The sequence below is a fragment of the Myotis brandtii genome, unplaced genomic scaffold, assembly GCF_000412655.1.
Source record: "Myotis brandtii unplaced genomic scaffold, ASM41265v1 scaffold278, whole genome shotgun sequence".
NCBI classification, from domain to species: Eukaryota; Metazoa; Chordata; class Mammalia; order Chiroptera; family Vespertilionidae; genus Myotis; species Myotis brandtii.
The window spans coordinates 938346-960678 of record NW_005360594.1 but is presented as its reverse complement, the minus strand read 5'-3'; the positions used below and the strand labels follow the sequence as shown (position 1 = coordinate 960678).

General features: G+C 35.3%; 1 protein-coding gene across 11 annotated transcripts in view; it reads right to left on the bottom strand.

Moving 5' to 3' along the window:
- Positions 1-22333, bottom strand: part of CCNT2 (cyclin T2) — a 38327-nt gene that overhangs the window by 15458 nt on the left and 536 nt on the right. For 5 of the 11 annotated variants that reach the window (XR_001362602.1, XR_313739.2, XM_005868862.2 and 2 more), the window contains exons 2-3: positions 21975-22056; positions 1180-1308 (exon numbers count right to left, since the gene is read on the bottom strand). Coding sequence is in view for 7 of the 11 variants with exons in the window: in XM_005868862.2 (XP_005868924.1) it covers positions 1180-1308; positions 21975-22056 (211 nt within the window). In the remaining 4 variants the exon portion in view is untranslated. Of the gene's footprint in view, positions 1-1179; positions 1309-3135; positions 3304-3881; positions 4047-4547; positions 4674-5064; positions 5171-21012; positions 21127-21974; positions 22057-22333 lie in introns of those variants that run through there. The other 6 variants (XM_014541770.1, XM_014541771.1, XM_005868861.2 and 3 more) reach the window with 6 other exon arrangements.

The following is a 22333-nucleotide window of genomic DNA, read 5'->3' as shown; positions in this document are numbered from 1 at the left end:
ATTCTGAATTTGTAAAATTAGTAGACACTACTAATTTTAAATAGTTCTTATTTTTGAATAATCATACATTCTCTAGTTTTGAATGGCTATATTAATATTCTACTTCCTTAACAACATCTAGATTAATAAAATCAGATATAGTTAATTGGAACTTAAACTTGATCCAAATCAAACTGAATTAATATAATCTGGCAGTCACTTAGTACTTAAAAGTTCCTGATAGCCAAGACGGGTTTGGCTCAGTGGATAGAGCGTCGCCTGCGGACTGAAGGGTCCCGGGTTCGATTCCGGTCAAGGGCATGTACCTGGGTTGCGGGCACATCCCCAGTGGGAGATGTGCAGGAGGTGGCTGATCGATGTTTCTCTCTCATTGATGTTTCTAACTCTCTATCTCTCTCCCTTCCTCTCTGTAAAAAATCAATAAAATATATTAAAAAAAAAAAAAAAAGTTCCTGATAAAGAACTCACCTATAATAAGAGTGCTAGAAAAATGATTTTAAAGGCCCAGAATTCTTTCTTGTTATATCAGAGCATTTTAAAATGGTGCTTTCAAACAAGGTCTATTAAAATACTGATGAGAACAAGTTGTTTGGAAACTAGCATTACTCTTTAGGAAAATTAAAATATTTTTATAAAGTGCTTGCTGCTCATGAAAGCATGGTGAAATGTATTTTTATGTATCGAAGAGATAAGTAGTAGTATATATGCATTAAATAAAGAAACAATTCTGTAAAAAAGATTAACTACTGGTCTGGAGGTAAATCCAGAGGTTTTCCTATTCCTTCATTTGCTGACAATTTTGAGTTATTTATCTCTGATCTTGAACATACCCAAACAATGGAGGTGAAATGATTTACCCTCTACACATATCACAGGTATGCTGTGAGGATAAACAACAAAATGTGAAATACTTAAAAAGTACCTTACATAATTCAGAATGACATTATAATTCATGAACATACATGAAATATGTCTCCGCCTGATTGCTTCCTGCCATTACATTCCTAAGTGGTAATAGGAATAAGCAGCATTTGGAAGGCAACACTAATTAGGATATATTTTTATCATGTCTAAATAATGAAAAGGTTTCAAATCTACAAAGAAAAACCAAAAAACCAACCAACCAAACAACAACAACAAAAAAAACACCCGAAAAAAACCCCCCCAATTTTTACATACATCACACTTAGTATCCAGCAGTGGCTCTAGGGGATGAAGACAAGCATGTGCTACTTTGATAACATGTTCAAGTTTTCGAGCCTGTTCTTCCACTTTTGCAGCCAAAAATAATGCAGTAGGTGATATTATCTGCAGCAAAGAAAGAAAGTTGGTGATTTAAAAACAAATTTTGGAAAAAACCTTACTTTCTAAAGGGGAGAGGTGTGCAAGAAAGGAATGCAACACTGAAATTATGAATTGCTAGTTGGGCTATGAAAAGATTGATAAGAGTTTTAATAAAGTTATTCAATAAATAGAACTAGTTACCCTAATTGATAAAATCTGTTTTACTTGCTTTGCAAGTAGAATATTAAAGGGAAAAAGACTTATACTTTATTAAACTAAGAGAAAGTTTAAATAATATTAATGCACATTGTGAAGGTAAAGGGAAAAAACACCTCAAGACAAGGAATGAAGCCATAGCTTTAAAAAATGATGAAAAACTGGGTAAAGTATACCTAAATTTTCCTTCTTTTAGGACAGCCACCACCACTTTCTAGGGTTTTCTTAAATTAATCAATGACTCACTGTGTGGCTAAGAGCTACACACTCTTGCTTAAGAGACAGGAAAAGGATCTACAAGGCAAACTGAAGATTCTGCACATGAAACTGCTACCTAATATCTCTAGTACTTTACTTACACCATTAAAAGTTTCATGGAAATAAACATGTAAGACAAACTAATAGAGTAGAAACATTACCAATTGAAGATCTAGAAATTAGCAATTTTTAAAGCATTACTGAGTTATGTTCTTTGGATTAAGTATAAGAACATAGCACTAACAAAGACACTAAGACAGAGAACACTAATTTTGAACAAATATTTATCCCTGAACTTACTAATAAACCAAATAACTGCTGACTCAGAAAATGGGCATACTTTAAATTCAAATAATGTTCTAAGATTACAGACGAGAAATATTTCATGGTGATGGAAGGAGACAAGACTTTGGGTGGTGTGCACACAATGGAGTATACAGATGTTATAATATTGTACACCTGAAGTTTATAAAGTTATTAACAATGTTACCCCCATAAATTTAATTGAAAAAGGAAATATCTCATGGAAAGATAATGTCTAAATGTCAAGATTCAGATACATTATTTTTCAAGAGATAAACATCTGAGTCTCACTGTATCTTGGGGTTCAATCACTATAAAGAATGTCAAAAGAGGGAGGGAAAGAGAGAAGGGCATAAATCAATGCTATGTGATTTGGGTAGGTAACAAAAGGAGAAAATTTCTGATACAGGGAAGGTGGAGCCTTTATTTCACTGACATGAAATTTAACTGCCAGATTTTGTATCTGAAAGGAACCTTCTCTATTCCAAATGCATTTGCAGATGTATGAGTAAAAATGACTAGAAGTCCTCTTCCTGAAATATAAATCTTTAAAACAGACCTAATATTAAGTAAGTTTGGCTTTAAATAACCAGAAATAATGTTACCTTAAAAGGACTGAATAATTTTAACTTGAACTTTCAAATTAATGTCATCTTTTAAAATAAAATTATAACAAAATATATTTTTAATTGAGAATGCTAAAAAAAGCAATGTATTCTTAATTTTCATAAATTTAGAATACACTGTTAGTATTCTTACAACAGATTTAATTAAAAAATATCAAAATCAGCTAATATTCTTGAAATGCCAGTTAAATAGCAGTCACCCAGGGCGGGGGAGCAGGGATGGTGGTGGTGGTATTTCTGAGATGTAAAAAGTGTAAGATAACCGAGATTGGACAATTATTCCTATCTGGTACTTTCCTCCATACTTAAAATTTCCTACCACTGTTACCTATTTTGATTAACTCCTTTTCTATTTAAAGGCTTAACTCAAAAGATCAACTCCTTCCAAAGTAAAATTTCTGAGTCAGAGTGAAGTACCCTTCTTTATTCAATGAAAAATTATGCATACCTCTATCATTGTACTTATACTGTATTCTAACTTCTGGTTTATTAATCTTTCTGTCCTCCAGTCTAGAAACAGCTTGAACACAGAGACTGAATTATTCATTCATGTTCCCATTATCTAGCATTGTGCAGCTGCTGTTCAATATATTTGAATGAATGACATGTGGATAATCTATATATAAACATAAAGGCACCAATATTAAATTCAAAGTATTCCAAATGCCACAGTAAAAATCTAAGAACCAATACCAGGTAAGAAATGCAAGAAAACACCCAATAAAATGAAGACACTCAGTTTCGAATAACCTCTCATTTATTATCTTATTCACATTTAAAAGGGGAATGGCTAAGCCAGCTTTCAGATGCTACAACTATTTATCAAGGAGTGAAGCAATAGAGGAACAAGGCAAAAGTCAAATTAGACTAAACTTAATATTTAAACTCCTTCTCAACTACCAGATGATCCAGAATTTCTCTTACTTGCCTAAACGGCATTTTTAAAAGTCTCTAATGAGTTTTTCATGGTAAAATCTTTTAGGATTCCCAGTCACAGGTCCATCCTCTTCAGACTTTTTGAAAGCCTCAATATGAAGAGGTACTTTCAGACCACACAGTTGTCTCCTTAGAAGAGTCTCAATGTAAACGAAGTATTGTACTAGTGAATGATTCTCAAATTCTACAAGTAATTTTAAAAATTAAGTATTCAGTGAGCTAAGGAATGATCATCAGGGTAGATTCCTGTGTATTTACCCACACTCCTCACAGAAGTCTTTCTGTTCCCTCTAAATAGGGCTCAATTCTCATTCTCCTCCAGTGCAACTAATACCCAACACTCTTCCAAAGTTTCTGGTGAAATCCACTAACTCCATTCACATTTCCTTCTCTACAGCCTGCAAACATTTTACTCCATCAGGGCTGTAAAAACAAAACAAAACACCTTTTTAGATAAATACTTTGTAAATATCCAAGTGAGACTTTAATTTTAAAGGTGACTAAGAAAGGTAATCAAACTAGGCACTACTGCTTTTTATATGGAAAGCTGATTCTGTTGTGTGGCTTATTAAAAGGATAAGAATGTCAAGTGTTTTAAATATTGGCAGTACTAGTTGGTCTGTGGCTTTTGAGGGAACAAACATTCATTAACACATATAAACTTGGCTCAAAGTCAAAGAATTCACACCAATACTGGAGTACATACTTGGCTGGTTCAAGTGACCAATTACTAACTGAGATTCAGTTCACTGGGGACAAGGACCATGCATTATCTGCCTTGTGTTCTGGTCCCTAGTTTGATAAACTTTCTCCAATTACTATAACTAAAGGGAAGAAAAATTTATTTTTAAATAGTCCAGAGTACATTACTCTAGCAAATGTACAACTAGTTCAAGGAGGTATTATATTCTCAAAACAATATACCATACAAATCATGGAGGGGGAGGAAGATGTGATGAAGCCAGCTGCAGCACAGTAGTCAGACTGCCTCAGTAGAATCTGACTAGCCTAGGCAAATTACTTATTCTCTTTGTGGTTCAGTTTCTGCATCTGTAAAATGGGAGAAACAGTATCTGCTGTAAACTTGTGGTGAGGATTAAATGGATCAAGATATGTACAGCACTTAGAATAGTGCCCTACAGTAATATGACTCAAATGTTATTACATGTTGAAAATTTAAACAATTGTGTATTGTTACTGTTGAGCTTAGATTTTAAATGCGATTTAACACGCTGTAAAAATTTTCTTCTTTCTTGCTCACCTCTTCCTTCCACAGTTAAACTCAATTCTTTAAAGGTTCTTAGTTCCGAACTAAGCAGATTAAAACACTGAATTATGATACTTAACATTAATGGTTATACCCACATTCCTTTATTCCTTTCTCCCTGCCGTTGTTTTCACCCCCTTCTCTTTTTCTATTCCTTTATGTTTTCATTCCTACCTCTTGGTCTCACTCCTCCTGCCCATTCCTGGCCGCTGTCTCCCCTTTCTGCTCATGATGATGCCCTCACTGCTGACATTCTTCACTCTCCATTGCTGGCTTCAACCTTGATAGTTGGAGGCAAGGTTTTCGAATTAACAAAAAGCCTGGGCAATTTCTAAGTCACGGAAGATGGCTGTATCAGCCAGTTTCAAGTGAATCATCTGGTCTTTGTTTTAGTAATTAACTTTATGCACACACTTTGTGTGTACATTTGTATTTAAGAACCACCCACAGCTGTGTTAATACTCAACTTTAAATGTCCTAATTCCAAAAGAGCACTAAAAGAAGCAAAGATAACACTTCTAAGTCTGTTTTCTATTTGATAATACAGTACTAGTATCAACAGGCTCCTAAACTATTCCATTCGCCCTTCCCAGCTTTTTAACTGCCTCAACACCAATCCCTCCCCTAAGACTAGGATAATTATTTCTGTGCTTTGAAAGGATTTCATTAATAAATATCTAGCTAGTTCTAGGTATCACAGCTTAAAATTTGGAAATCACTTGCCTAAGGCTATAGGTGAGGACAAGTAGTAATGGTTTAACTTTAGCAAAGACTCATAGAAAGAAACTCCTAGAATAGAAAAAAGGAAAGGTAGAAACTTAGATATAAGTAAAAACAAGGGAAGTAAGACCCCCACCAAAGAAGAAAATGTTAAAGTTCAAAATGTACATTTGCTAATAAGAAAGATTACCAAACTCAAGCAAATTAAACCAAAATTCCAGCACAATATTAAGAAGTGGTTTAAATCTTTAATTTTGCTGCACTGAAAAGACTGACATTTCAATATTACAGAAAATGTAATTAACTCAGCCTGGTATTTTAGTTATTTTTTTTCTACTCATATAATTATGTGTGAATGTAATACTGTCAACAGAAGATAATCTAGCTTGAGAATTTAAAAAATCTTCAGGCTGGATGTTATTTGGGACATCTAATTACATTTAAAAGAGAGCTGGCTTAATAAAGACTAAAAAATACTAGTATTCAATATTGCTGAAAAGCAGTCTTCAAGAGAATAAGGCTTGACTTCCATAATTACATTTAAATATATTAAATATGCCTAATACTATCTGGCATTTTAACATTTATTTATTGTTACAAAAGAAAAACAACACACAAACAAAAAGCAACTTATACTTTAAAGTACACTTAGCATTTCATAGTTAAGTCTCTATTTTCAGCTACCATCTTACAAACTCATGTAGTACTTACTGTGAAACAAGAACATTAACACTGCATAGGTACTCAAATATTCTACATTAATCTTAAAAAGTCCACTTCTGCCCTGGCCAGTGTGGCTCGGTTGGGAATTGTCCCGTGCACTGAAAGGTTGCCAGTTTGATCCCGGGTAAGGGGCATGTAGAAGACAGCCGATTAATGTTTTGCTCTCACATTGACATTTCTCTCTCTCCCCTTATCTCTCTCTAAAAATAAAAAAAAAAATTAAAAAGGTCCACTTTCCTTCAGATGGTTAAACAAATAAGAACTAATATTATAGAAGAGTTACTATTGTGAAGATAGCGATATTCCTCAAATTGACCTATAGATTCACAGAATGCCTGTCAAAATCCCAGCTTCTGTTTTACAGAAACTAACAAGCTGATCCTAAAATTCTTAAGGAGATGCAAGGGACCCAGATAGCCAAAACAATCTTGAAAGAGAATTAACAAATTTGGAAGACTCATACTTCCTGAATTCAAAATTTACTACAAAATTATAGTAATCAAAACTATGTGGTACTGCACCAGAGCACCACTCAACCACCTCCACAAATGACACACCCAAAGAGCAGGCAGCAGAGCCCCACTATAGCAAATCGTGCTCTGTGGGGTCAGCCCCTGCACAACAGCTCCTTCCCTGTAGTGACAGCCAGTCCTCACATCAATCAGCTCAAGGGTCAATCCCTCCCACTGAGGTGCCAATAGCAATCCCACTGAGGTGCCAATAGCAATCAAGTCTCAACTACACACAACCCATACAATGGACACTCCTGGAGCACCTGGCTCAGGTGACCAGGGAGATGATGTGACTGGGCCCTACAAGACACTTACTACATCAGGCCACTCTACTAAGACTGAGAGATGTAGTGGCCCTACCTAATACCGAGAAACAAAAACGGAGACAGACACAATGAGGGGACAAAGAAACATGTCCCAGATGAAAGAACAGGACAAAACTCTAGAAAAAGAACCAAACGAAATGGAGATAAGCAATCTATCGGATGCACAGTTCAAAACACTGGCGGAATGAATAAGAAAACAAGACCCCCTACATATGCTGCCCACAAGAAACCTACTTCAGATCAAAAGATACACAGATTACCCTGGCCGGAGCATCGTCCTGCATACTGAAAGGGCATCATTTCGATTCCTGGTCAGGGCACATACCTAGATGTTTCTCCCTCACATAGATGTTAGATGTTTCTGTCCCCCTTGCCTCCCCCCCAAAACACACACCACACAAACTGAAAGTAAAGAATGGGAAAAGAGAGTTCATGCAAATAGAAATGGAAAAAAAAAAAAAAGCAGCTGGGTAGCAATATTTACATTGGACAAAATACTTTACTTCTGGTATTTATCCGAAGAAACCCAAAACATTAATTTGAAAAGACAGAGATCCCTATGTTCATTATAGCGTTATTTATAACTAGAGGCCCGGTGCATGAAATTCATGCACTGACAGCAAGCTTCAAAACTTCATATGTCAAATTTGCTGAAGGTTGTCGAATTTCGTGCCAAAAAAAGAGCATTTGGGAGAAGTTTTAATTCATTATTTTGAAGAAAAAGTCATTGTATACTTGAGGAAGCTTATGGTGAACATGCTACATCTCAAGATACATGTGAACACTGGTTTAAACACTTTAAAAGTGATGATTTCGATGTGAAAGACAAGGAACGTCCAGGTCAACCGAAAAAGTTTAAGGACCAACAATTACAAGTATTATTGGATGAAGATGCGTGTCAAACTCAAAAACAACTTGCAGAAAGATTAAACATTGCTCAGTAAACAATTTCCAATCGTTTATAAGCAATGGGAAAGATTTTAAAGGAAGGAAAATGGGTGCCACATCAACTGAACGAAAGACAAATGGAAAACCGAAAAGTCATCAGTAAAATGTTTCAACGGCACAAAAGTCTTTTTTTGCATCAAATTGTGACTAGCGATGAAAAGTGGATTTATTTTGAGAATCCCAAATGCACAAAATCATGGGTTGATCCAGGTCAAACACCAACATTGACTGCAAGGCCAAACTGCTTCGGAAAGAAGACAATGCTCTGCATTTGGTGGGATTAGGAAGGTGTGGTGTATTATGAGCTTCTAAAACCAGGTGAAACCGTTAATACTGATCGCTAACGACAACAAATAATCAATTGAACGACGCTTTGATCATAAAACGACCAGAATTTTCCAGAAGACACGACAAAGTAATTTTGCTTTATGATGACGCACCATCACACACTTCAAAACCAGTTAAAGGCACGTTAAAAGATCTTGCCTGGGAAGTATTAACCCACCCGCTGTATTCACCAGAACTTGCTCCTTCAGATTACCACTTGTTCCAATCGATAGCACATGCACTTTCTGAGCAGCACTTCAAAATGTAGGAAGAAGTAGAAAATTGGGTCTCTGAATGGTCTGCCTCAAAATAAGAAAAGTTCTATTGGGATGGTATCCACAAATTACCTGAAAGATGGGGGAAATGTGTAGCTATTTTACTTCATTACTTTGAATAAAGTACTTCAGATGTTTCTCTTGAAATTATAGTGTTTTCTTTGATTACAAAATCCGCAATTAACTGGTACACCTAGTATATATGTATGGTGTCAGATGAATACCAGGCTTATTGGGGTGATCACTGTGTATGTTAATGTCTCATCACTACATTGTATACCTAAACTAATATAATATTAAATGTCAACTATAATTGAAAAATTAAAATTAAAAAACAACAACACACACAAACTATGTGGTATTGGCATAAGGAAAGACATATAGATCATGGAACAGAATAGAGAGACCAAAATAAACATATTTATGGTAGACTGATTTTTCAACAAGAATATCAAGATAATTCAATGGGGGAAGAATAGTCTTTTCAACAAATGGTGATAGGACTACTGTATATCCACATGCAAAAAAGTGAAGATGGCAGTTCCCTTCTTTACACCATAAACAAAAACTAACTCAAAAAGGATCAAAGACCTAAATGTGACGGCTAAAACTATAAAACTTATTAGAAATATAAACTGAATGCATGTGATACAAATAACATCAAGAAAGTGCAAAAGATAGTCCATAGCAGGGAGAAGTTATTTGAAAATCATATCTATAATAATAAAAGCATAATATACTAATTAGACCAGAAGTCCTTCTGGATGACCTTCTGGACGAAGCCACAGCGGCAGGGGCTGAAGCAGAGGTGGCTGCTGCGGTGGTGGAGGCCGAGCCCCTTGCACGAATTTTGTGCATAGGGCCTCTAGTATCTGATAATAGACTGTTACTCAGGATATATAAATAACGCTCACAACTTAATAAAAAGACAACACAAATTAAAAAATGGCGAAAGGATGTAAGCAGACATTTCTCAAGAGAAGATATACAAAAAGATGTTCAATACCATTAGGCATTATGGAAACGCAAATTAAAACCACAATGAAATACATTACACTCACTAGGATAGCCACAATAAGATGGCTTTGATTAAAAAAGAAAAAAGACAATACTAAGTGTTGACAAAGAGGTAGAGAAATAGGAACCCTTACACATTGCTTGTAGGAAGATAAAATCGCGTGGCTACTTTGGAAAACAGTTTGGCAGTTTTTCTAAATGTTGTAAAAAAAACTCTCCATGATTACTGAGGTCTAGAGTTACCATACAACCCAGCAATTTCACTCCCAGGTATATACCCAAGAGAAATGAAAACATGTGTCTACACAAAAACTTGTACACGAATGTTCACAATAGCATTATTCATAACAGACCCCAAATAGAAACAATCCCAATGTCCATCAATGAGGTATATCCCCATGATGTATGGAATTTTTGTTATTCAGCCGTTAAAAGGAATAAAGTACTGATACATGCTACTCTATGGATGGATCTTGGAAACATTATGCTATGACCATATTGCATAATTCCAGCTATATGCAATGTTCAGAATATGCAAAGCTATAGAGATAGAGAAAGGTATATCCCAGGGTTGAGAGGGAGAAACTGTGAACTGCGTTTCTCTTTAGGGATGAAAATATAAACAACACTATACTGGGTTTCTCTTTAGGGATGAAAATATAAACAACACTATAATGACTGTACAACTCTGTGAATTATACATTCTATGTGGGTGAATTATATCTTAATAGATGTTTTAAAAAAGATGCTAATGTTATAGATATCTTTTAAATATTTAGTGTACACACACCAACAAATTGCAAGGAAACCAAAAGCCTAATCACAATATAATACTGATAAACATGTATAACTTTATTGCACATTTGTTAATTTAAATTAGGTTTCATTTTCATAAAGTATATATCCATTTCTCTTTTTAAAATGTTTTTATTTATTTTAGAGAGGAAGGGAGAGAAAGAAAGAAAGAAACATCAATGCATTGATGCATGCCTCCGGCACACCCTCTGCTGGAGATTGAGCCTAAAACCCAGGCATGTGTCCTGACTGGGAATACCAGAGACCTCTTAGTCCCATGGTCGATGCTCAACCATTGAGCCACAGGAGCTGAGCTATATCCATTTCTTAAACACCGATTCATTCACTTTGACTTATGCAATTATTTCAGAAAATCATTAATTTTCTTGTTTGGTTAACAAAAATAGTTTGAACTATGTTCAAGTCTACATAAATGAACCATATTAATTTAAATAGATACTCCTATTAGGCATTCAAAACAACAATCACTGAACTATAGTAATGAAAACTACAGGATCTACCTAAGGATATGGGGAGCGTATAAAAATCTGGAATCCTCTCTGAATCAATGCACCATTTTTTAAAAAATATATATTTTATTGATTTTTTAAAATATATTTTTTTATTGATTTTTTCAGCAAGGAAGGGAGAGGGATAGAGAGTTAGAAACATCGATGAGAGAGGAATGATCAGCTGCCTCCTGCACACTCCTTACTGGGGATGTGCCCCCAACCAAGGTACATGCCCTTGAATGGAATTGAACCTGGGACCCTTCAGTCCATAGGCCAACACTCTATCCACTGAGCAACCGGTCAGGGCCAAAGCACCAGTTAAAGACTGCTCCCAAATCCTCAGAACTTTCTCCTGCTCTCTCAGCTGTTTTTTAAACCATCACCCGAGGATATGTTTTTATTGATTTTAAAGAGAGGGAGGGGGAGGAGGGAGGGAGGGAGAGAGAGAGAGAGAGAGAGAGAGAGAGAAAAGAGAGAAACAAACATTGATTGGTTGCCTGTACCCCGACTGGGGATCAAACCCTAAAGCTTTTGGTGTGCAAGATGATGTTTCAACCAACTAAGTCATCCCACCAGGGCTCAGCTATTTTTTCCCAAGCGTGGAACTATGTCAGTTTTCATGATCTTAAGATTCTTGACTAGAAAAGAATTACCATTTTTACTTTTTCAACTTATAAATGAGTCAATTTAAAATTAGTTTGAATGTGCACTCTTTCTCATAGAACAAATTCCATTGTCAATTCTACTATAATTTATTTGTTGATTAGATACAAACATCTATACAGTACTTTCCATTAGTAGTTACCTGGTGTTACTTTTAAGAGTTTATAGTCCAAACCAGCACTGTCAAATATAAATGTAATGTAATTATGATTTTTCAAGTAACCACATTAACATAGTAAGTAGGAAATTAACTCCTAGCTAATGTTTATATAGACATATATATTAGCATAGGTTTAAACCTATAGTTGGCATTCTGAATATAAAATTCATTAAAATTACATTAAAACAGATCTAAATGTATTAAATGCTTCACATTGCATGTATTTCCTTAAATGCGATCACATAGGTACTTAATATGTCAGCTTTATAACTAGAACCATAACTTATTTAAGTATAAAATATTAAGTTTAATACCTCCAAATATTATAGGGTAGTAAGGTATAGTGATGGAATTTGTTTACTTAAAAAAATTACCCAATTTTATATACTAAAAACATCTTCAGAATTCCTGTTCTAACTGCCTTCAAAGTCAATTTATAAATGACAAAAAGTCAGTCTTTATACAGAGACCTTTATGTGTCTTGGTCAATGCAAACATTCAAAATACTGTCTTAGTTCTGGGACAAATGAGCTAATGCCACCATAGAAGCATTTGAACTATTAGTACTAACAGACATATGTATGTATGTGTGTGCATGTGTATATGGAAAAGCTTTGAATATTTTACAATCATCTAATTTTTGAAAAAGAAAAACCTGCTTCAAGGAGACTTTATAAAGACTCATGTAATATATGGTCAATATGCTCCATAAGTCAATATCCCTGTAATTAGGCACATGGAGCACCATGTTTGAGAATAACCTTAAAGCTTTTTGGAAAACTTTTTATAGGTATTCTTTTCAGATTCAATTTGGAAAAAAAAAAAATCAAGAAAAAATATCACATGCTTTTTTCATGTTATCAATAAACTCTCCCAGATAGATTCTTTTCCTTGTTCAACAGAATAAACATCAAGTATATTAATTATTCCTAGAAGGACTAACCCTAATAAAGTACATTTAAATGATAGTCTATTGTAGTGATTAGAAATTAGTGAATCAACTCCTGAAGTGACTAAAGATAACCTTTTAATATCTTACCTGAGGAGTTAATATCCAAAATATAAAAAACTCCTAAAACTTAACAAAAAACACTCAATTAAAAAAATGGACAAATGTCTACTTGAATAGACACTTTCCCCCAAAAGACATAGTAGCCAAATAAGCACATTAAAAGATGCTTAACATCAATAGCCGTAAGAGAAATGATAATCAAAAGTACAATGAGATTCCACTTCACAGCCATTAGGATGGTTATCAAAAATATAGACTTCAACATAAGCACTGGTAATGAACAATATATAGTTACATGCAGAACCAAGATTAAATGAGGATTAAAAGAGTTTTGTAATGGCTGTTTAAGATAATGCAGACATATGAATTAAAACCAGGGATGAAAAACAAGAGCAAAGCAAAATCATTTAAGTGCTCTCAGTAAATATGGTGGTGGTGGTAGTACTGTTATTCTGAGACTTAACTAAGATTTTTGGAGTGAAAGAAAGGTCATACCTTTTGTAGAGGTAATATAAAAGAGGTTAACAAAAAGTAATGTTGTTTTGAATCAGAATGAATTCCTGAGGTATCTTAAATATATATTAAAATAAAAATATATTATTATATATATAATATATATATAATAATAATAATAATGTATATGTATATTTCACGTTAATGCGTAAACAAAATTTAATATATTGATGTGCACAGTGACTATATATTTAACGTACTATGTATTTTCTCTTTTCATTAAAGATGCCTAGAAACAAGACCAACATAATATGATCCCTAGTGTCCAAGTTGGAATCTTGAAATACCACTTGCTACTAAAAGAAAGCAAGTTTTTTTTTAAAGAAATGGCCATTCCAGCTGTGGAACAGAAAATGTACAAATGAGCCTGGAATACCTTGCAATAACAGATAATGAGGAAGCTATCCAAGATTATTGGAGTATAGAGTTACCATATGGTCCAGCAATTCTACTCTTGGGTATATAATCGAGAGAAAGCAAGACATGTTCACACAGAAAGTTTTACATAAATGTTCATAGCAGCAATATAATAAGCCAAAAGGTGGAAACAACCCAATGTTGATTAACTGATGAATGTATATAAAATGTGGTATAATGGTAGTTCAAGAAAAATAAAGTACTGATACATGCTATACCACAGGCAAACCTTGAAAATGCACACTAAGTGAAAGAGGCCAGTCACAAAGGACCACATTACTGTACGATTCCATTTATAAATGTCCAGAATAGGTTGGAGGGACTTGGGATAGAGGGCCAAAGGGTATGGAGTTTCTTCTTTGGGTAATGAAAATTTCTAAAACTGATATACAACTCTGTGAGTAAACTAAAATAACATTCAGTTGTATACTTTTAATAGGTGAAATGTGTGGTATGTGAATTACACCTCAACAAGGTAGTAAATATAGGGCAAGAAACAAATATTTACCTTGCCTTTTCAATATGAATCACAGCATTTCATTATAAAAATATTCTAATTAATGAAGAAGGATAGAATTAGAGTATCAAAATGAATGAAAAGAATGTAGGCATCAAATGTCAATAGCTGCTTAACACCACAAAAAGAGAGACAACCAGACATTAGGTGCCTCCTGTTGAAAGAACACAAAACCACCTGTACTTTTGCCAAAGGGATCTAATACGAATCTGATCAAATTTCAGGATCCAAATGGCAATTTGCAGGGAATACAAGAACAAAGAAACATGATAAACCACACCATGAGTATACAATGAACAAATTCCAGACAGTTGGAAATTCTTCAGATCTAATGCCCTAGGTCCTTCAACAGATTAAAACTTAGGTGAAAGAAAGGGACAGAAGGGAAACTGTATATTGAGACTTAAAAGACCGATCAAACCTTAGTCTTGCCTAAACTATGGTGTTTAGGAATGCAAAGTTGGGTGATAGAGTATAAATGAACTGGAAAAAGTGATTACTGTAACATAAGAATACTGGTACTTTGTGGAGGGGAGGGTTTGATAGCAAAATGGGGCACATGGAGGCACTTCTGGGGGTAGTTAGCAAAGTTTCTTGACTTGAGTGGGGATAAAAAGGTTATTTGCCTTATAATTCACTAAGCTATACATCTGGTGGTTTTATGTTTATTGTATTTTATAATTATAAACACTTCACCTCATATATGCATGGTTTTCCCTCAGCACTAAAGGACACCAAACAGATGGAATACAATGGAATGTGAATAGGACCTAAATGATAAAACCAGAGATAAAAATTTAGAAGTGAAAGAGTGGAGTTATCTGGGAAATACTTTATGAAAAGTTGTAATTTCAGCTGAATCATAAAAACCTGACAGACCATAATCACATGAAATGGAGAAAGCACCACATAGGGGGGAAAAACAAAGAGGGGGAGGGGAATATGGCTGAAAGAGGAATTAGGGGTCTAATTCAAAAAAGGACTTTATTGGATTTTGTCCAATGAGGTAAAATCAAAATCGGAGAGTATTTTCATTATTTACTTGTCTACTCATCCTCAGAAATTACTGGCATCAATTATTAGTGTGCCCTATTTCTTAAACATATATTAGGGTAGGACAAAAGTGAGAAAAATACAGCATGGGATTAGGCAACAGATCTGAGTTCGAATGCCAACTACATAATGGCTGCTAGATTTGGACAAGTCACTCAGTAACTGCATCTGTTTTCTCAGGAGGAGAATACTTTAGCTGAGATAAAGTGCCTGTTACATAGTGGTTCTTAAATTTTCATCCATGCAATTTATGTTAAAAAAGAATTTAGAAATCATCTAGTCTAATCATCTCAAATGTATAATCAAGGAAACGTGTTTGGTTAGTATCTACTGTTTTAAACAGCAAAGATACAGAGTATTTCCATTATTGTAGAAAGTTCTACTGGAAAGCATACAGTATTTCACAGTTGTAGTAATCAATATTATAAATATATATATATATGCGCCTCAGTAACCGTTAGGACCGAATGACTGGTTGCTATGACGTGCACTGACCACCAGGGGGCAGATGCTCAATGCAGGAGCTGCCCCCTGGTGGTCAGTGCGCTCCCACAGGGGGAGAGCCACTCGGCCAAAAGCTGGGCTTATGGCTATCAAGCACAGCTGTGTCACTACCAGATGGTGGCAGGCGCAGCGGGGCGGGATGAGCAGCTGTGGAGCTGTGCTCAGCCCCAACTGGGGATTCTCCCCAGCCACCTGCCACTTCAGCAATGCTATATCCCTCGGGCGGGGGTGGGGGGTAGGGTCGGACTGCCGATTTTGGCCCCATCCCTGTAGGCAGGCAGGGATCGGGCTGAAACCGGCAGTCCAACATCCCCCAAGGGGTCCTAGATTGTGAGAGGGCTTAGGCCAGGCTGAGGGACCCCACCTGTGCACGAACCCCTGCACAGGGCCTCTAGTTTTATAATATAAGACTATTCTTGGACTAATTTGCTTTTATTAAATTAAAAGGCAGAGTAGAAGTGAGCTATAATAGAAACAACCACTCATTTCACAAAACCAGAGCATTAACAATGGATTATGAGACACACAGGGGAAAAAAGCAAAATTTAAACGGGTCTTCAAGTTGAGCAGCCATCAGTATCACCTGGGAAGCTTGTTAAAAAATCCCAAGTCCCACCATAAATATTCTGATTACACAGTTTATTTTATGTTATTATTATTCTTTAATCCTCACTAGAGGTCAGAGAGAGAGAGAGAGAGAAGCATCGATCAGCTGCCCTTCATACATGCCCCAACTGGGGATCGAACCTGCAACTCACAAATGTGCCCTGACCAGGAATCAAACCGGCAACCTTTCAGTGCACAGGACAATGCACAAACCAAGTGAGCCACTCCAGCCAGGCCAGTAAAGCATATTTTTAATGAACATCCTGATAATTCTGATGCAGGTAGTTGGTGAATCACAAAAGCTTTATACATATTACTTTCAGTGAGAAATTTCAGTGCTATGATGAGCTTTCTAGAAATAGATTCTTGAGGGAGACATAGTGATAACTGCATGAAATATGGAGTCTAGATCTGGCTGTGATTTTTGCTTTTGTCACTCTGTTGGTGTGTGTTTCGATAAAGTATTTAGCTTTTATGATTATCTTCCTTATCTGAATTAAGAAAGCATATATTGCTTGGCCGGTGTGACGTAGTGGTTGAACTTCAACCCACGAGCCAAGAGGTCACTGGTTCAATTCCTGGTCAGGGCACAGGCCCAGGTTGCGGGCTTGATCCCCAGTAGAAGGTGTACAGGAGGCAGCTGATAGATAACCATCGATGTTTCCATCTCCATCTCCCATCCCCCCCTCAAAAAATCAATAAAAACACATGTAAAAAAAAAAAAGAGTACATCAACTTCAAACAAGCATGTAGGAACCACATTCCAACATAAACCTAAGAAGGAAAAAAACAAAAACAATAAAAACCCAAGAACTGTTTCCATATCAGTAAATAAATATGGGGAACATTTATCTTCAAAAAAGCATAAAGGTAATAAAATAAAGCAAAAGGTTGATAGATTTAACAAAATTAGAACATAATTAAAATTAGAATAACAATATTAGAAGACAAATTAGAAAAAATAAATTTTGTAAGTAATTGTCAAATTCATAACAAACTCAAACAAGAGGCTAAGAACAGTATTTCACAAAAAGGCAACATTTATTAACAAACTAAACATAAACTTTAAATTTTATCAAAGTTTCCCTAACACCCTCAATTAAAAAAATTACAAATGTGATCTTTGTTCTTAAGGTCCGTGAGGAATTACAGATGAATAGGCAATTTCTTACTGAACAGATGAAATTTACCAAACACTTAAAATTAATTTCGTGAAAATAACATAGTTTCAGTCTCCTTCACTCAACTGTTTAGGACTGGTTAATGTGGGGTTTTTGCAACCTCACTACTACTGACATTTTGGACCAGGTAACTTTTGCCAATAGTACCCCTTTCACACCTATTATGATAACGAAAATACGTCTCTAGACATTGTCAAATGTCCCTTGGTCGGCTAAACCACTGCCAGTTTGATCCACTGGGTCAATCTATACCACCCCTTCTGGTGCCATCTTAAAAATTACTTCCCCAGAAGTAGCCACACCTAACCCCAACTAGGATGAATCCAATTTTATATGAGGCTGTGTGCTGGTTCTAAGAACTGGGGTATGGGAGGGACCTTTTTCTGTGCTGAAAAATAAATATATGTACATATATGCCTGCACAAACAAAATGTATTTCTGAAAGGGCACACAAATACTGTTAACAGCCAATGCTGAAGGGCAGGGGGCCTAGACACTGGGATTGAAAGGTTTATAATATCTCTTTTTGTACCGATTTCATTTACCACATGCCTACATTAGTTTTCAATAATAAAAGAAAACATTGTGTGTCTGTGGGGAGGATATATATATAGAGGAAAATGTGTAAGGATTCATTAATAAAGCTGCGGGCAACAAGATTAGACCCATTCACCCTAGCCAGTTTGGGACTGAGCGTCGGTCTCTCTGTTCCACTCTCTAAAAAAATCAATGGAAAAATATTCTCGGATGAGGATTTAAAAAAAAAAGATTAGATCTATTCTATTGACAAATAGTTGCTGAATATCTGTTCTATGAGAGGTACTGGTAATACAACAGTAAGCAAAGCTAAAGAGAAAGAAAACAAACAAAAAAACCCTGCCCTTTACATTGCTTACTTTATAGTTTTAGAGAGCGTGTGTTAGGGAGGCGTTTTTATATTTAACTTTATCTACGTTCTTATCTTTGAGAAAAATTAGGGCTTTCACAATAAAAATTTAAATAAGACTCTTTAGCTAATCAATTTCCCCAAATGTTTTCTTTCACAAAAGGCAATGGTATAAACTGGTTAACATTAACTTAAAAAAATCATAAATTTCTACTGAAAGGACTGTTATTAAAAATTATGGGAGAATGTTATCAAAGAACAAAGATAGTGAGCATTTTTCTAGATAGATAAGAGAACCTCCAATTTTCAAATGCTATCTACTAGTCAAGAGCCAAATCAATTGAGAAAGATTATGTATATTGTAAGCAAAAAGTGGTAATCAAATTTTAGCACAAGCAAATACAAATTTGCTTATGTGTAGAAGCTGACCAACCAACCAAACTTAAATGTATAAAATCAAACTCAGACATGAGATAAATGATGCATTCATTCTTATAAGTCATTCCTTAAAATCACAAGTCTTGAATACTGTCCTTAGCCAACCATGTACTCTTGGGACCTTAAAGAGAATTACAGTTCACCTAAATCACCTAAATTTGGCATATTATGTACAGTTTTGATTGTTGCAGCTCAAAAAAGGCAAAGGAACTAAGGAAAGTAGAGGGTGAGTGCTATGACAACAGACCGTCGCCAACAAAATACTCAGAAGAGTGTGCTTTTTACTACAACCTCATCTTAAGAGAACTCATTAGACTTGGAATGTAAGAAACAAATGCATCATAAACTTGTCTAACCAAATTAATGAGCAGGGTTTCTAAGAGAAGCTAGGTCAACATCTACTCTTAAGATTGACCTAGGGGAAGATGCTCTACTATAGTATACACCTTGGAGGCACTGTTGGTGCCAGGGCTTTCATACTTTACTAGATTTATCTTGAGCTTGATCCAGCAAAGACATTCTTTAATTACTAACCCCAATTACATAAACCTCACTGTGTCCAGTGAGCAAAGGGTAGATTTATCTACCTAGGTTACACATAAAATTAATTTACTGCTGATAGTGATCCAACTCTACAAGGTAAAATGACAATAGAATTCAATGATAAATCAGTTTCTGGATCACAAACATGCTGAAACTAATTTTATTCTTCAATAAAATAGCACTTGAATTTTATAGGATTTTTACTTTATAAATTTGTCAATGTGGGAAAATGACTCCACAAAAACAGTAAAAATATAATTAATGCATAATATTGATTATAAAATTAAATAAGCTTATCTCCAGCATCTTATAATTTAAGCCTGTTAGGGCTTAATTTACTGACTGGTGTTCAGTTTACTTTGTGATGAATCATGCTTTTTTAAGTTTACTCTACTATACCATTCCATTATAACCCTAAAAATTTTTTTCTCCCAATGATACAGGGGAGTATGAATTTAAAAGTGACTCACATTCAATTTGAGACCACCCCCTTCACCCTAAAAGAATAGGGGGAAAAAGATAAAAGAGTGAGGCTGTGCAATTGATGTAAGTGTACGTACACAGATATTAAAACCACTTTTGATTTAATAGTAAAGGTAAAAAGACAACAATTACATATGAACGGTGCAAAATTACTTTTCAAAATAGAAATTAACACCAGATTTCAATTATCCTGTTAATAACAAGTCAATGCAAAATGCTGAAGTTCACCTCCACACACATATAAAGACATTAAATAGGGTAATAGAAGTTAATATTCTAGCTTTTCTTATTGAACAATGGCATTTAAATAAAATAGTGAAAGTTAGAATGCAAGTAACCTGGAGTTCACCAGTCAACTTCAAGTTAAAGCTGTGAATTTTAGCTGTAAGCAAGATGGTTGTTTTAAAGCACACCAACCATGTTACAGGGACAAATTATGAAAGAGGGAGGATTCAAAATGATATGTGTAGACCTGTGGAGAGATAATTTACTGGATGTAGAAAAGTAAGCCTGATTCAGCAAATGGGACATCTGTAGCCACATAAAGAATTTCCAAACTATTTTGCCTTGTGATTTCTACAAGCATTTTCCAGGGCTACTTAAGGAAAGCCACATTTATATTAGTATGCATTAGTTCACTACTGCCATTGCAGACAATTTAAATATAAATTTAATTCTCTCAATGTAAATGTTATTACCAAAAAGACTTCCTCTCTCTTTCATAACACCATCATTGACCTAAGTTCTGTGCACAAGAAATACTAGGAAAATGGAAACAGATCAAGAATCACACAAATTTAAAAGAGAAAAAGTAGAAGAAACAAAGGATGCAAGAGACCAAAATGGATACAAATACATACTGTTCAAGACAAACCTATATGCCAATCTAATAAACCAAATCAGACATGATCAAAGAGATGAAAATAAGAATCAATCTAAATTATGAAGCTTTTCTTTCCAATTTTCCAATCCAAAACAAAATTTTAAGGACCTTTTCAAAGGCTTTTCTTAGCAAAAAGATCCTAATGACAATCCACAAATAGTATATAGTCTTCCATGGTCCATTTTTCTATACACACCTTTCAGAATAGCATTCTAAAAATAGCTGTGATAAAAAAAAAGACCAAAAAATACAGTGAGAATTAAGGTAGAGTTAAATATTTCTAAACAATATGCAATTTTTTAAACATATGCAACACAATATGCATGCTACTCTGAAAAGAACAGACACCAAATTCACATCTTTCAAAACTTAAAATAAAAATTTCAACTAAATGCCATTACTAAATGTGCCAAGATTTACAGGTAATGTTCAAAATCAGTGCCTTAGTATTGTAGGGTAAGTTTTACTCCAAAATTACACACACACACACACACACACACACACACCCCTGACATGGTATGTTTGCAGCAAGACTGGACGTTTGAATCACCAAAAATTTAAGTAGACAACTAATGCTAATGCGTGATAAACAGGAATTATTGTGTTAGCAAGTGAACTATTCTTGCAAACATTTAATTCTTTCAAAAGGTCATTTCAAACTAATGTTACAATGAAGCCCTATTCACAACATTTGAAACAATGAGTCCAAATACAATTAAGATGTACAACAGAATGACTAGACGTGCCCAAATGACACTGCACATTGCTGAGACTACTGAAATTTTAGGCATAAAATTTAAATGAACACCGAGTTAATAATCCTTTGAGTATCAAAGAAATGTTTCTTTTTATCTTTCAGCTCAAACGACCTGGTAGAGCCCGACACAGTCTTGGAGGCTTGTCATCACAAATGAAGCAAAATGTTCATCAGGAGATTTACCTTTACTGTTCACTTTGGACACTAAACCCAAAAGTAAAGTCAATAACCTTATTTCCCCCCCCCCACCCCCGGCGTATCGGCTTAGTTAAAATTTGGTTGCTGTAAGAACAGACAATAAAACAGTACTTACATTTTTATTGAACTTGGTGAAAGAATGGTACATATAAAACCTGTGCATATAAACAATCGCAGTGTTTATCGTAAGCTGTGAGCTGAAACGCAACATTGAGGAAACGTCCGAGGAAAACAATTCTGATGGGAAATTCCCCGTCTGCGGTCCTTCTCCAATCCCTCCCGTTGACCCAAACCCGAACTAGAAGCAGGAAGAAAATCAACAGACGAGCCCAGAAGGGACTCATCACCAGCAGCTACGACTAAGCTCGACGTCAAACAGTCAAAACGCGCGCGCGCTCGCACAAAACCACGCCGGGAGCCGAGGGACCCGGGTGCGCCCCGAGGACCCGAGACCCGCCAAGGAGGAGCGAGGGC